At 37.9% G+C, this 16,157-nt stretch overlaps 3 protein-coding genes across 5 annotated transcripts; 2 read left to right on the forward strand and 1 right to left on the reverse strand.

Annotated features, from left to right (window-relative positions):
- Nucleotide 1: 1 nt before the first annotated feature.
- Nucleotides 2-7,663, reverse strand: LOC139816748 (galactokinase). 2 transcript variants are annotated; one of them, XM_071784459.1, is made up of 8 exons: nucleotides 7,414-7,663; nucleotides 3,322-3,415; nucleotides 3,003-3,216; nucleotides 1,764-1,950; nucleotides 1,436-1,578; nucleotides 721-1,018; nucleotides 267-588; nucleotides 2-187 (listed from the first exon to the last, which is right to left on the reverse strand). In XM_071784459.1, the coding sequence occupies exons 3-8, from the start codon at nucleotides 3,162-3,164 to the stop codon at nucleotides 118-120; spliced, it is 1,182 nt and encodes a 393-aa protein (XP_071640560.1). In that variant the 5' UTR covers nucleotides 3,165-3,216; nucleotides 3,322-3,415; nucleotides 7,414-7,663; the 3' UTR covers nucleotides 2-117. The 2 variants fall into 2 exon arrangements, with proteins under 2 accessions (XP_071640560.1, XP_071640561.1); XM_071784460.1 differs by lacking the exon at nucleotides 7,414-7,663 and adding an exon at nucleotides 4,192-4,210.
- LOC139816746 (uncharacterized) lies at nucleotides 4,287-7,105 on the forward strand. Its single transcript, XM_071784456.1, has 9 exons — nucleotides 4,287-4,469; nucleotides 5,045-5,231; nucleotides 5,312-5,447; nucleotides 5,529-5,746; nucleotides 5,808-5,868; nucleotides 5,960-6,088; nucleotides 6,173-6,511; nucleotides 6,660-6,742; nucleotides 6,830-7,105. The coding sequence occupies exons 1-9, from the start codon at nucleotides 4,433-4,435 to the stop codon at nucleotides 6,954-6,956; spliced, it is 1,317 nt and encodes a 438-aa protein (XP_071640557.1). The 5' UTR covers nucleotides 4,287-4,432; the 3' UTR covers nucleotides 6,957-7,105.
- Nucleotides 7,664-7,985: 322 nt separating the features above from the next.
- Nucleotides 7,986-16,103, forward strand: LOC139816744 ((E3-independent) E2 ubiquitin-conjugating enzyme UBE2O). 2 transcript variants are annotated; one of them, XM_071784452.1, is made up of 8 exons: nucleotides 7,986-8,525; nucleotides 8,746-8,919; nucleotides 8,991-9,149; nucleotides 9,273-9,923; nucleotides 9,999-10,209; nucleotides 10,463-10,646; nucleotides 10,926-12,925; nucleotides 13,007-16,103. In XM_071784452.1, exons 1-8 carry the CDS (start codon nucleotides 8,202-8,204, stop codon nucleotides 13,402-13,404), a joined length of 4,101 nt encoding a protein of 1,366 aa, XP_071640553.1. In that variant the 5' UTR covers nucleotides 7,986-8,201; the 3' UTR covers nucleotides 13,405-16,103. The 2 variants fall into 2 exon arrangements, with proteins under 2 accessions (XP_071640553.1, XP_071640554.1); XM_071784453.1 differs by lacking the exon at nucleotides 7,986-8,525 and having other exon boundaries at nucleotides 8,778-8,919; nucleotides 9,004-9,149.
- Nucleotides 16,104-16,157: the final 54 nt, after the last annotated feature.

Genomic DNA, 16,157 nt, shown 5'->3' on the forward strand with positions numbered 1-16,157 from the left:
GTACATCTTGAAAAATTATGTATTTCAAAGTATCGTACAATTGTTAATGATACTGTATGAAATATCACACTGTAAAATATGTACATGTATATATTTGAGAAATTAATATTAATAGTACTAGTTGACGCTGATTTCTCGAGCACCTCCGGACGGAGTCGCTATGTAGAATGCAGGCGTGCCGGGATATCTATAAGTGAAAATATTTTAATAGCATTTATATAAAACGGAGCAAAGCTTAACTTAATACAGACGGAAAGGATATTAACTTTGCTTTCATATGTTGAATTGCCTTATCCACCGCGTCCTTTCTCAATAAAGTTACGGTGCAACCACCGAAGCCCGCGCCTGTCAAGCGGCTTCCTAACACGCCGTCTACCTCCCTGGCCGCTGAGACCAGTGAATCAAGCTCCTTGGACGAGACCTCGTAATCGTCGCGCAATGAATCGTGACTTTCATTCATCAATCGTCCGAATTGCTGAAAGTCGCCTTTCTCAAGCGCCACCGCAGCATTCAGAGTTCGTTGAATTTCCGTGACCACGTGACGAGCTCTTTTCACAATACGATCGGACGCATTTCGCGATGTTAAGGCTAAAAACATGTTAGTCTGTCATGTATAGAGAAACGAAGAGTGGCAACCTAATTAATAAAATAAAATTCAGGTGAAGAATATTATAAAATTAAAGAATATATGTATATATACATAAAATCTTCTATCATTACCTAGGATATCATTCATATTTGCATCTCTCAAACTCTTCTTGCCCAACATTTTCGCGGCTTCGTAACAACAATCTCTACGCTCGCAATAGGCGCTCGAGCTCAGTTTGTGCGGTGCGTTCGAATTCGTTATGAGAAAAGCGTAGTTATCTATGTGCAGCATGGGTATTTGCTTAGTGACAAGATCGCGACAGTCGAGCAAAAGCGCGCAGCCTTCCTTGCCCATCGCTGAGATAAACTGGTCCATTATACCGCACGGCACTCCAGCGAAGTCATGCTCCGCTTTTTGACATGCTAAAGCCTACGTATAACATGTAAATACACCCATGTATAATATGTTTTTGATGGATTAATTAATGTTTTTTATTTGGGATTAATTAAAAATTGTATAAGGTATGAGTAATTCAGTTGTGATACATGGATGAATGAAAAAATGAATGGGCGGACGAATGGATGGATATTTCAGAATATAGAAAAGAGTTTCTTAGCCTTTAAAAAATTTTTACAAAAAGTCTATTCAAATCTTAGACGCGCGCAATGAACAGAGATTTTATTTATAAATTTCGTTATATCATTATGATGTGCTACTCGGTTTAAAATGATAGTTATCAGCAATTATTAATTCTATAAGAAATTACATATATATTACCTAATGTCACATTATATTATTATGTTATACTGTTAGAAAAAATTATGATCGCTGAAAGATCGTAGTTACCTTCTGCTCTGGTTTCTCCGGTTTTTTCCCGCTCAAGGTCTCCAAGAAGGTGTACGTCGCTACTTCTAGAGCCGCAGAACTACTAAGTCCGGCGCCTGCTGGCACAGTCGATACAATTACGGCATTAAACGCGGGTACGTCACCTAAAAATGTATATTAGTCAGTTGCGTTGTGTTCCAGGATTATCGTGATCGTCGATTTTTATATTCAACTTTCTTGGTAAACGTTTTTTAACTGTGGATTTAATTGAGCTTCTGGCTTCTTTAATTTCGAGATTCTGAATAAATTATGTGAAGGATCATGATAATTGAAGTCGCAAGTAACTTACAAATGAAATTGGCGATGCATCCTTTTATATAGTTCGCCCATTTTGGTTCTCCTGGTTTAATATCAGCACGACTTCCAGCTTCAAATTCGAATTCGTTTGTAGCGCCGACTACGTCGTTCAAGGAAAGAACTCTGGTTTTCTTACCACCGTGAGACCTCCCGGCTATCACCGTGACCATCGGTAGCGCCTGATAATTATTCCGAAATTATTAATTGTTTCGTTAACGATAAGTCGTTGTTTTATTGCCGTTAAACGGCGGTGAAGTCTGGTTAAACCGTTCTGCATTTGATAACTTGTATATTATACGTATAAATCAATTATAAAAATAGCTGCGGTTTTTCTATTAAATGCAAATAATACGGATCTATGAACAAGTATATTCGTTATCAAATAGGATAAAAAAGAAGAACTCTGAGAAAAACTTTTTCAATTAATAAGAAAGAATGCAATGACAGCTTTCATAATCGCGGATAATCGATAACGTCCATACCATCGTGTTACGAATGCCAATATTATTTTATTACAGCATTGATCTGTGTTATTATTTTAGTAGTTTTTAAACCATCCCAAAGTAATGTAGTAAATTTAACAAATAATAGCAAATTCGATCACTTAAACGTTAATCTGCACGGTAAAAATTAATTCTTATATAAAACTATTTTATTGTAAAAATATCATGCATACACACACACACACACACACACACATAGATATTTTAGCAGGAGATATGTTGGATATCTCTTATCGGTCAAAGTGTAGCAATTAATCTTTAAAGCGCACCAGAGTAGTGCAGGCGATTAAATTAACTACAAATCTTATTTGCATTCTTTAGTTATGTAATCGACAGTTCAGCGCGCTAAAATAACGCGACGATGTCACGTGGCCCATTGGCGCAAGCTGTAACTCCGTGATAATGATAATAGTAATTAATTACAATCCATGCATAATTAATTACACTTCCCATGAATTAAGATCAATTTCGGATTGTATTTAAATCTACTTACGCTACGTGCGGTTTTTTTCCCATTTCATCAAGTATATTATTTATAGTAGAAGGAGAGAACAGAAAAAGAATAAAGAAAAAAATAAAGATAACTTACTCGGAGGGGGGGAATTTATTTCGCGTTGTGCTTTTTATAAGTTTGTCACGTTTAGAGCAAGATAACAAATATTGGCGATTTTCGAGGGCAAGCACAAAGCGTAAATATTTTGCGTGCGCGATGCAGAGGAGATTTTTACCATCGGCAGTACGAAGCCCTCGTTGTAGTCGGTGTGCTCGCCGATGAGATTAACGCGTCCCGGCGCGTACGCGCAAACGGCGGCCTGTCCGCCGAAATTCTCGGCGAAGGCCCGCAACGCCTTCGCCTTAACGCTATCGACGTCGGGGAGCGATGCCGCCATGCCGAAATATCGTCCGGTTTTCGCACTTGAGATGCACGACGGAACGCGAAATCTACGGAGGAAGCAAGGGATTAAAAGCGGCGAGCTCGCAGATAATAAACCAGCCGCGCGCGGCCGACAGTCGTGACGATACTGATGCTAATATAAATCTCCTTACGTGATTAGGGGACAGCAACGACGTCGTTATCAGCGCAACCTTTGACTATACGTGCCTCGATGTAGAATCTCAAAGATACACCGGTGCTCTTTGCCTGCGAGTGAAATTATAAAATATGTTATTGTACAACTGTTATTGCAAATTGTGTCACAGATGATAAATATATATGTATTAATTTTTCGGGATATTATTTTTTATTTAAGCCATTCGTTATATTTCTTATTATAAGGCCTAGCTTGGCTATAATAATTAATAATAAGAAATAGGTGTTATTATTTATGTATTTAGACAGCTGTCACGACAGCAAGTACAGATATCCATAACACGTCATTCGTTGCATGAGCATTTTTTGGGAATATTAATTATCAATCCAAATTTTGCTCATATACACGAGCAATGATAAAAATACAATTATTAAATTAAAATATTAATAATTTATCAGTTACTCGTACAAAGTAATAAAATCTATCTTATTATATAATATTATATATATTATAAAATATTAAATTAATATTGAATATTAATTACTAATTGATTAATGAAGGATTAAATATATTTAATTATTAAAAATTATTAAATTAAAATTGATACCATATATTATTGAAAAATATAAATATTATATGTATATTTAATTAATATTAATATTAATATTAAATAAATACACATTGAAAACACACGTATACGCCACCAAATGCACTGCATATACGTATGTAAAATTATAAAAAGAAATTTATCCTGAAATAATATCTCTCTCTCTCTCTCTCTCTCTCTCTCTCTCTCTTTCTGTGACGTGAATTATAAAGAAATAATCGGTTTTTAATAATATATATAGCATCTTCTCAAGTGTAACGTGTATAGCTATATGCATACTAAAGCGACATTTGATTTCCAGCGAACGCGATCCAGTTGCGCGACTTTTACTACCACCATTCCCGTTAAATGTGTCGCCAGCACTGACAACAGTGACAACGATGCAGGCAGATGCAGGTGTTCCCGCTGACGAGGCTCGGCTGACGTGTGTGTCGCGGCAATAAACCGATTTCCCCGGGAGGAGGTATACTATGGAGACGCCGCGGTCAATTTAACACCAATATTCCGCGGAGAATGTGCCATGTCGGTCTCGGATCCTCTCATCAAGGAGCTGAAAGGTAATCCTGCCGTCGAACGGGTCAGGTTAGACGGACCGTTAAACGCACGCCAAAGGGCTTTTATGACTTTTATTCCCTTTCGTATGCACGATTTTTCTTTTCAAAATTATCCGGGTGTACGTCATCAATTTTCAGTCATTGTTTTAGTAATTTATTCACTTTTCTTTTTGGAAAAAAATATTCAATAACTTTTGATGACGTGACAAATATTGCTTTAGTTAATGGTGTTTTAATAGGATATAAATGAAAAATGTTGAAGTTGTGTGCTGAGTGAAAAATGTTGAAATTTTTAATTGATTAAAAATATTAGTCTTATCAATATATCAATGTATTTAGATATTGGAAATGACAGGAATCATTATCATGTGTCGATAAAATATCAAGTCATTATCTTCATATATATTTTCCAAGAAACAAAAAAATGTTTTTCTTTGCCAACGTTTTCAGAAATACATAATATTTCTTCGTCATCATTAAGTATACTTTCTCGTTAATCATATTGACAAATTTTGTTACCCTGTCTATAAAAAGTAATGTACCTGAGCTTGTAGAATAATCTTATGACATCTTTTCAGGATGGACTCGGAAGCTGATAGAACATGCTAAGGAAATCACTGATGAAAATGAAGATCTGTGCCACTTTTGCAAGTGCTTGGAAAATTGCTTGCAAAAGGATTTACTGCCTCCTATCGATAGTGTTGGCTACTTCAAGGTACCTTACGCATGGCACTGGTTAGAGTATGTCGCCGAGAAGAATTACAGGTGAAGCGACTTTCTTATTCCTTCTTCAATGTCTATGATTTCATGTATTGCCTGCTATTTAACGTCAATGTGATTTCTAGTGGTTACAGTACGTTCCTCTTGGTAGTCGAGCAAGTGAAGCAAAATGCTAAGGTGCGTACACCTGCCGGGCGACTGCGTCTCCTGATAAGAGCATGCCTCGTGCGAAGATGTCTTCACATGCCGGTAGAAATATTGGTGAGACGTCACGCCAAATGCACTTGATCCACGTCCATTGTGCACATTTGTTAATTTGGTCGTGGAAATTTATATCTTCAGAACAGAATACCAACTTTAGCTGCCGAGTTTTACAACTTGAAAAGCATTTTGGGAGATGATATTCTACGAGAGATACTACTGTCCGTGCTATTGCAGTGCAGTAAATTTAACTTTAAACTGAATTTAAGAAATGCATCTTTCTTAGACGACACCTGGCAAATGCCGAAATGTGCAGCATTGGAGCTGGTACCTTGCAAAAGTTTAGGCATCTCTGTATGGTAAGCGATTGTTGTGATAAGAATGAAGGAGCCGTGTGAATCTTATTCGCTGCTATTGCAGTTTCACCAGCGACAAGGCGTTAATTGTGAATGTCCACGAGAAATCGGTAGCTGCTGAAGATGTAAGAAAAAGATCTCTCTGAGTATCTAACTATTTAACTTTTTAAAATTTGTAAATGTTTAATTGTTATTTACACGCTACATGTAAATCAGAATAAAGTCGAGATCGGAGATGTACTGGACGAGATAAACGAGAATGTCATCAATGGCGATAGTAAGGGAAAACTACGTAAAATTATGAAGAAGGCTAATGGACAACCGATAATGCTACATATCATTAAGGTAATCTAGCAAATGACGACTAATAAAAATATATTATAAAAAAATAATTTATATAACGGATATGTGATTGCTGTGTATTTTCAGCATTATACCAAAAAATCCTGTGAGCTTTATGAACCAATAGTGCATCTTATAAAAAATTCTGATATCGAGAGCATGAAGTCCTTGATACAAATATCACGATTAGACCAAGTGGAAGGAGCCACTAAAAAAACTCAGATATCTAAATCAGGGAGTAAAACATTAGGCAGCGGATTCTTCGTGAAATACTGCGGCTCTGTGCATGTCGGCGCAGAGGGAGACGTTAAGCAGATTGAGAAAGCAATTTGGCATTTATTGAAATCCGGAGAAGTAAAACAAGTGCCTGTGCGATTCGAATGCTTAGAAATTGGAATTGTAGTAACCCGAGAAGTAGACAATCAGGTAAATAAATAGAGCGTAATCACAGATTTAAAAGAATTATCGGAAGTTATAAATAGCTTCTATTTCACTTATTAAATTCAAGATAATTTAGGAAATATACGTAATATATATATGCATTAAATTAAACAATATTCTTTTTTTTTTTTAGACAATATGCAAACAAAGTTATATGGAAATATCATCATGTGGACGTACTATCAATATCCCAGATTATTTCGCATTCATCGCAGGGTGAGTTCTATCAAATTAATGTTAGCATAGATATGTTTTAAAGTCATATGCGCATAACTTACTTATGTCATCTATTATCATTTTCAGAGAAACAAATTGTAACGTGGCAACAAAATTTGATGCTTACATCTTTCATCATCGAAATGAAAACGAGGTCCAACAAATATTACAGAGTCTGGGACAAGGGTTTCAACGTACTCATTTTGCAGTATAAGCAATTTATGTATATAATAATGGATTCATTTAACTATAGAGCAAAAGGAACCTTATTATCTTCCTCATATTATTTATTAATAGTTTTCCTCAAATCTGTGAGACCAAAGAACTTAATAAAATCACCAAAGTTATCCATATTACGAATAATCAGTTTATTTTATTCGATAGCAATTATAATAATTTTTCTGACGTCTCTTTCGTATATTTTTTGTGTGCGCATCTTATTACATAATTATTATTAATATTATTGTTAATAATCACTCGTGCATACTATCACAAAGAAACCTAAGAGTGGACACGCCTGGGTTTTAAGTTTTAAGTGAAACCTGTCCATTAGTCACAAAATGTGCATCTTGAACCGCGTAGCCACGTCCACGAATATTCAATATTTCCAATGGGTAACACGTTACGTCCACGAGTGTTTCCAATGGGTAACACGTCAGGTCCACGAATACCTTCAACAAGTAACACACCAGATCCACGAATGTTTCCAATGGATAACACATCACGTCCACGATCGTCGACTCTGTCTCATAGCCTTCCGAGATAATTTCCTATGAGAAACCAACAATTAAAGAACAAAATATGCTTGTTACGGAACATTCAGCAAGAACACACAGATACCATGTTACATAATTGACTATTGACTGTGGAAATTTTTGGGACTACAAAAATTAATATTGGATATAGTTAACATTGTACATATGTACGTTTCTTGCACGAAACCACTCGTATAAGCATAATATATATACTAAGAAATTTATTATAATTACAAAATTTTGTATTAAAAAAAAATATTAAATTTATATCAAATTTATATTGTATTTAAAATTTAGAATTATGTTCTCGATTATAATAATCTATTGAAAAGTTAGAAAACAAATGGTACGTTTAGAGCGTAATATTGTAACAATAATAATAAAAATGAATTAATTGGAACACCCTTTTCTATCTTGGTTTCATGTGTAAAATAAAAAATATATAATAAATGCTTAGCTAACATTTGAAAAAATCCGTGTTCATGACTGCTCTCAGGTTTCTCTCTGCTATGTTATATTGTCTATGGTTATAACGCGACGTATGTGATTGCGCGGCGCGTGTCCTGTCAACGTCGTCGCCGTCGCCGTCGCCGCCGTTGCCGCCGTCGTCGGCTCGGTTCGGCTTGGCTGCCGAGCCTCGGCAGCGTTCGGTAACGCTCGACCCTCTCGGATAACGGAACACGGAATATCGCCGGTGAGCGCTGATGATCACGGGGGATCGGCCATCGACGGCTACCAAAACCAAACGCGAGAGCGAGTCTGGAACAGGCCGATCATCACCAGACAGGGGTGGGAAAATGGCTGCCGCGGCGAACGTTGCACCGGAGAATCAGTACTTCTACGAGGATGTTGTCTATCGCATGGATAAACGGGGTAATATCGTCTACGGCATCGTCATGGAGAACGACGACTTGGACTTGTCTGAGGAGAGCAGCGACAACGAGGAGAACCTGCCGAAGCGCAAGAAGGGCGAGATCCGTATGATCTGGCATCCGTCCGGTGTCGAGGAGTTGGTCAACTGCAAAAAGGTATCTACGTGATGGTTTTTTGGCAACGTGGATCGATCTCACTGCGATTCAGCAGTCCAATGCATCACGATTTACACATCGTTTTTTTGTACGATTTTTCGACTTATGAGTGTACACCTTTTGCACCTGTCATTTTCAACCCTGGATTGAATCAGGATTTCAAAATAACGATGTTTAAACGAAGCCGTGCGTGGAGATTTTTATGACATCTTGCTTCCAGGTTCATTTGGCCGATAGAACACTCATGCCTGGAGATGTGGTACGTAGGATGATCAAGGGAAAGGATACACAAAGGGGCTACTGCAGGGATGTAGAGTTGACAGCCTGTGTACAAGTCATCGGTACCAAACAGGTTCTCACAGATATCAAAAGCGAAGACTTGATCCCATTGCAGGTATGTCAATATCTCTATGGTAGACAGTAATATGTTGTTTACATGCTGAAACACGCAGCTGTTATTTGTAGGAATTTGCGACAGATATGGCGGTGTGCATGGACTCCTGGGTTGGTGGCATTAGAATGACACATTTCAAATTATGGCTGGTAACGCCAGACGGATCTCACTGTGTCATAAACGAGATGGATTCCTGCGTGTTGGGACAGTTGGAAGAGGCACGAGATAGCGTAAGATTCAACATTCATATAGAACCGATACACACACACACACACACACACACACACACACATATATATATATATATATATATATATATTTATATAATAAATATATAATAAATATATTTTTAGGATAATGATTTTCCACATCCGACTGAATTCTATCCTGGTCAGAATCTATGGGGACCGGTTCACTGCTTAGAGGAGGCGCAATGGATTCAGTGCACAAAGGAAATGAAAGCCAAAAGAAAATTAAAACCTCAAAAAATAACCAAAGTGATTGTGGAAAAGGTGGAGACCGATTGGATAGGAGTACATTGGCAGTGCCGAGCATATTCGAAGGACGGTGCCTGGTCCGATCAGGCTCAACCAAAGTTCGTGGTTGAAGGTGAAGATCTGAAAAAGCTAAAACTGTTGAACGTATTCGAACCCTCGACGGTACAGGTCGGCAATCGTAACTTCTACGTCATTAAGGGCAATGAGAACGTTATTACCCGTGAGCAGTGGCGAAAGCAGCAAAGGGATATCTATCAAGTTCCTAAGCAAAGCCCAAAGAAGACGCGTCCGAATAGCACAGTGACGAAGTTGATGGAAGATAAGAAGAAGGAGCAGAAAAAGGAAAAAACGTTTGGTCAACAATCGACGGAGGAAAACGGTCAAAGTAACGGCGTTCATTCTCAAGATACCATAAGCAACAATATTTTAATGCCGCCCCCTCAACATGCTCAAAGCTCGGACGAGTGGGATACGGAAGATACGGGTTCGCAAAGTGACTCCGCTTCGGTAATTATTCGTCTTTCTTTTTCTCTGAATAAGAGAAGGCAATGAAAGATATAGAAATATGTGTGCGCTTTGTAGGTCTCTAGCTGTTGTTCCAGCATGTCATCAGTGGGAAAGAAAAAGAAGGGTCCTGCATTGATGACGAAAGTGCTGAAGAAAAAGAAATTGCGAAAGGCAAAAAAGAAAGTACCGCCTGTTCCGTTAATTCCCGGGGCTAAGATAGTCGTAGAAACGTTGTCCACTAATACGAAAGCGAATGTGGTGTGGCAAGACGGCTCAGTAGAATTTGGTATTGATAATAACATAATTATATATGTGTAGACATTTGTTAGAGAAAAAGAAAGATAATTACGCATCATAGGTGCACTTAAACGAAATATCTTTGTTTATTTTAAATATGAAAGAATGTATTGTTTAAATTGTGTTTTAATATTTTTATTTATATTTATAATATCATTCATTTCTACATTATTACAAGAAAAACAGTTTCAATTGTTGAAACAATTTCATAATGATGCTAAATATCAGCTATTCTGTTTTAGGCATACCATCGACGCAATTGTATCCAATTCATCACCTGGATGATAAGGAATTTTTCCCAGGTGACTTTGTTGTAGATCAAAAGGAAGAATCTAGAATGTATGGCGTTGTACAAAGTGTTGATCATCAAGGCCGTACTGCCAAGATAAAATGGTTCCGTACATATACTTCTAGTCAAAACCCAGAGTAAGTATTACAATAAAAACACTTTCTTATCTTTTTTATCTTATGTTACCTTGGAACTTTGTAATAGTTTTATTTATTCAGATTTTTGTATTAATACATGTAACATAAATATCAAGTGGGAGTTAATAGAAAAATGTACATAAATGGAAGTATTGGACAAGAATTCTATCTTCTCTAAGTTTCTGGAACTTATAATTTAAACATAATATAAAATTATTACAAATAAAATTTAAAAAAAATAAAATATTTTTTCTAATTTGCTATTAATTATTTGCCCAGACCGATCTTTCTGGAGGAACGGGAAGTGAGCGTTTACGACTTGAAGGATCATCCAGACTTTCAATACAGGCCGGGAACCTTGGTGATTCGAATAGCGAATTTCGAGGGCGAGGACGCCGGATGTACTGCTGGTCAAGTATTGGACAATTACCCAGAAGGACGAGTGAAAGTATGGTGGATTGATGATCACATTAGCATGTGCTGGCCACAGGATCTCTACAAGGTCGGCGAGTACGATAGCGACGAAGGAGAGCTGTGGGATGATGTATCGTCTGACTCGTCATGGGAAACGGAATTGGAAGATTGCTTCATCGCCGATAACGATGGTACCGAGCAGACGGAATTGGATAACATAAAACCGAAATTAGCCGCACACATTGAGAAAGCTAGAATCGCGATGTCAAGATTGGAAGAGATTTTTACGCAAAACCCATCCCTGCAAACAACAGAGGTGATGAGGAAACTACTCGAAGTCTACAAAGATTGCCGTTACATGGATAAACTGATGGGTACCACGTTCTTTCACGAATGCCACTTCCAAGGACTTCTCGAGCGAGTGAGAGAACGCGGCAGAGTAAACGTCGCGCAGCGCATGGCGGATCAAGTCACGAGACTCTTTACGCCTAAATCTGAATGTCCGGAAGAATTCATAGATAAGGATAATTCGAAAAAATCGAACAATGGCGATGATTCAAACGTAACAGAGAAACAGTTTGCCACAATTATCAACGAATCGGAGAATGATAATACTCCAAGTATCGAAAGCAATGCCAAAAAACAGGACGGCGAGGAAAGTGTTAATCGATTATTTATATGTCCTAATCCCAATCCCGAGGATTCCGGATTATATTCAGCGGAAAACTCGAAGAAGGAGTCGGGCTCGAGCGAGTCCAGCGGAGAATTTCTCATAAGTGAAGACGTTAATAATGTACCAGAGTGTTCGTCGACGATAAACGGTATGACTCCGCCCGAGAAGACGGAAGCAAACAAAGTGAAAAAAGTGCCGACGAGTCTGCCAACTTCTCAGAGCATCGGAACTTCGCAAGTGTGCGTTAAACTGTGTAATTTGATAAAAGCGCAACTCGTTTTAGCGCATGCCGAGGTATCGAGGAGATTCGGTTTGGGAAAAATGTCGTTGTCGGACGCAGAGAAAACCTCGTCCCCGCGGAAAAAGCAAAAGGGCGAAGAGGAAGAACGTCTGGAAACGATGACGGATCCGTCCTGTTCTGTCGAGATTCCACCGACGATTTATACCGAAGGCGAGGGCTTCTCTATTGAAGAGTCCGCGCCCGACAGTCATAAGTTCAAGCTGACCATGTTCCAGCCCACCGATATGAGTAACTTCTTTCGTACGGTATCCAAAGAATTGAAGCTGCTAAAGAGTTCGCTCCCGCCGGGTGTCTGGGTGAAGGGATTTGAGGACCGTATAGATTTGTATTCTGTCATGTTCCGTGGCCCCGAAAAGACGCCTTACGAAGATGGCCTCTTCCTTTTTGATTTCCAATTGTCCGCCGACTATCCGGCCGCACCGCCTCTTTGTCATTATATCTCCTACTGCAGCGATCGGCTAAATCCCAATCTCTATGAAGACGGGAAGGTGTGCGTGAGTCTGCTGGGTACTTGGTCTGGTCGTGGCACAGAGGTGTGGACAAGCTCGTCAACTCTGCTACAAGTGATAGTTTCGATACAGGGTCTGATTCTCGTGAGTGAGCCGTACTTTAACGAAGCCGGATTCGAGAAACAGAAGGGCTCGCAGCAAGGACGCGAAAACTCGAGAATGTACAACGAGATGGTGGTGCTAAAGCTGGTACAGGCGCAGACTAAATTGTTGCTGTATCCACCGTCTGTATTCAAGGATATAATCATCGCGCACTTCAAGAAACATGCCGAGAAGTTGCTGCAGAGATTGGAGTTATGGATGGAGATATCTGAACAGCATAACAATCAGCATCCGCTGTCTCCAGTTACTCCCACCACGTTTAAAGAAATTGCAGATATTGGTATATAATATATTCTTTGGTATAGCATTTTACAGTACTTTAGATGTGGAATTAGATAATAACTTTTTATTTTATTTGTAGACGATAGAGTATTGCCCGAATTTCCGCTCATCCCGGCATCTCGAGGTTTCTGCATAACTCTCCGCAAGACTTTAGCGACGTTCAAAGCTGTGCTCATTAAAAAAAATATAATACAGAAGTCGGATGAATGGCAGCAGGACAATGAGAACACCGCAGAGTTAATGAACAATATTACAAATCAGTGCCAAGAAACGTCTGAATCTGTTGACAGTAAAACAGCAGAATGTAACGGGAGTAGTAGTAACAGCAATAGCAGCAGCAATACGCAAGAAAATAGCGAAAAGTCGACCTTAAATGGCAATCAATTCAAGGAAGCGATATTATCTTCCTCAACGAATAGTTTCGCCGCGGCGCCGAGCGAAACGAAAAAGAATACTTCGAGCCAAAACACCAGCTAGCCACAAGGTAAAAGTAAGCATAAGTCGAAATGCTTAGCCCGTTTAAATTATATGGCTATTCGGTAATAAAAGAGATATAATTATATATATTAGAATGTGCATATACATATATATATATCTCATATAGGATATTTCTTAAAAAGTGCCCCATAATACTAAACATAGTGCCATTTCTTGTAAAAAAATGAGTCGAGAAGTCACGAACCATTTGTTTCCATATAATGCTTAATAAAGCTTAATAAAGCTGGATGTCAGTGAGCTGCGTACCTGATAGTGTAGCGGTAGAGCGCTCACGCGCGCTACCGTGCGCGTCATTGACGTACATTCAGCTAAAGAACGGCGCTGATTGGGATGACTTCACTCATTAATTACTACTTTATTAAATATTATATGGAAAAAAGTGGTTCAGGACTTGTCAATTTTTTATAAGGAATAGCGCTATGTAATTAGTGAACGCTCTAAGAAATACCTTGCATAATATATATTTGTATATTATACACATTCTTTAATAACTTATTGCATACGGAATTTTGAATCATACACACACATACACACTTGCGATATGTATCTGTTGATCGTATTTAATAACGATGCGATAATTCCCGACAAAAACTCCACGACAGTTGTTGCTCCACAGCTAGAGAAATGTTTTTTGAGAATAACCACGAGAGAATAACCATAGCGTGATTATAGTTATTAAAAAATTGCAACATGCGCACACGCACACGTACACGCACATACACGATTTCGTATACTATCTAGACGAATTGTAAAATTCACATTAATATCCGGCATCAACGTGAAAAGGGAAAAAAAGAGAGATCTACGTAATACACTGTTCTCGCATTTAGTTCCGTACTTTTGAAGCGAAGGTATTATGTATTATCTGTGACAAATGAGAAGGTAACTCGTCGGTAGCTCGTCTCAATCTAACAAACAATAAAGATATGTATATGTAGTGCGGAAATATGAGCGAAATTTACATTTCTGTAAAAAAAAATGGAGAAAAGTATGGAAGATAAAGAGCAGTAACAATATGCTGAGCTAATGAGAAAATGCAATAGGATTTTAAAGGATTATAAATACGGTTAATTCTGCGCAGCTCAATTTCACGACTGCACCGATGATTTATTATCGAAATCATAAATAGGTCGGTTAATCCTGTCGAGGTATGTCTTGAAGTTATTATGCCACCTAAGTATTACGAATATTCTCAAGCGAAATTACGAGGTGACTTTAATCGCAGGCGCGTAAGGCATAGCTTAGAATAAAAAATTCATATCTAGATGAGATCTCCACGATGGCTATGTCCGATATTATGAATTTTCTTAGTATAGCTTGTGAAGGATAGATATTTAGAAAGAAATTCATTATCTTTACCGTCAATCTTCCTTTACCGAGATTTTCCGGTCGTCGGAGATGGATTCTCCTTTCATTCCTATTATTTTTCGAGGTATATTTTCAAGGTATGGAAGGACTGATCTGAATGTTTTATTTGAGTACATTGTTCTAATAGTAATAATTACTTAATATGTTAATAGCTAAGGTGCACCGTAAACGGTATGTATCTATACAGTATTATTTATTTATTTTGTTTAGCCATTCGTGCGTAACGTATCCCGAGGATATGTTTGGAAATTATTTCTTGTAGAACTACGTTTGTCATGATACACATATAAAAAAAAATAGTAAGATCAAAAGAATAGAAAAAAAAAGCTCCCAGATCGATTTTCAGTTTAGAAAGTCATAGTGCAAGACGCTGATGTGATATTCAAATGTTCGTCAGAAATTTTTTTTCCTTTTTGTCTCTTGCTTTTCTTCTTTTATATAATCTTTCAGTCGCGGAAGAAATGCGTATAAATTCTTACTGTCGTTCAATTGATCATCGAGCTTTTAAAACGTTGAATTTCCTACGCGTCTTCGCTTAGTGAAAGACGGAAAGTAATGTTCTTCGAGAAATTTACGGTGCTGACGAATAAAGTTATTAGAAAAGACAGAGAGAGAGAGAGAGAGATGTCTTCGGTCCTTGTTATGATTGTAAATGAGTATATGCTGATAGGAGCGGAAAAAGGCGCGTTGTGAAAGTCGCCGAAACGTGAAACGGAATTTGAAATGCCTTGTATATGTGCCAGTTATATTTATATTAATTACGGTAATTATATCCATGAGTTGCGTTCGAAGTTTATATTTCACGTATCACTTCTTCGAAGGGAAAAAAGAAAGAGAAACTTGCAAGCGCGTTAGGGGCCACCAGAATGTGTGCTGAATTACTACAATCACATCGATGCTAACTTCCCAAGCGTAAAACACGCGAAAAAGAATGTATTCTAGTCTAACGTGAAGTGTGTATGGCGGATTTAGCTTTTTACTTTTAATCTGCTTTTTTTAATTTATTTATTTGAACTGTGTTTTTCCCGCTCCTCCCCATCGCTTTTTTGTTCATTGCCATTCGTCATAAACTCCTGCACATATTAAATTATAATTATTATTCGTGATTGTTTTCTTCAATGAAATTATTGTTTCGCAAAATTCCAGTTTGAAGGTACACATACATACACACATTCGTTAAGCTCAATTCGTTATTTCATCGACCTACCGCATTGGCATCGATCTAACAATAATTGCAATAATTCTGTAATAATTTGCTGTAGATGTAATTCAGTTTCCTTAATTTGGATCAATAAAAGATCATAAAAGGATGAACGGATTTTGGAGTGTCCTGTATCCTTCACCGGATGTAGACATTTGTACAA

This window comes from Temnothorax longispinosus, chromosome 7 (genome assembly GCF_030848805.1).
Source record: "Temnothorax longispinosus isolate EJ_2023e chromosome 7, Tlon_JGU_v1, whole genome shotgun sequence".
NCBI lineage: Eukaryota > Metazoa > Arthropoda > Insecta > Hymenoptera > Formicidae > Temnothorax > Temnothorax longispinosus.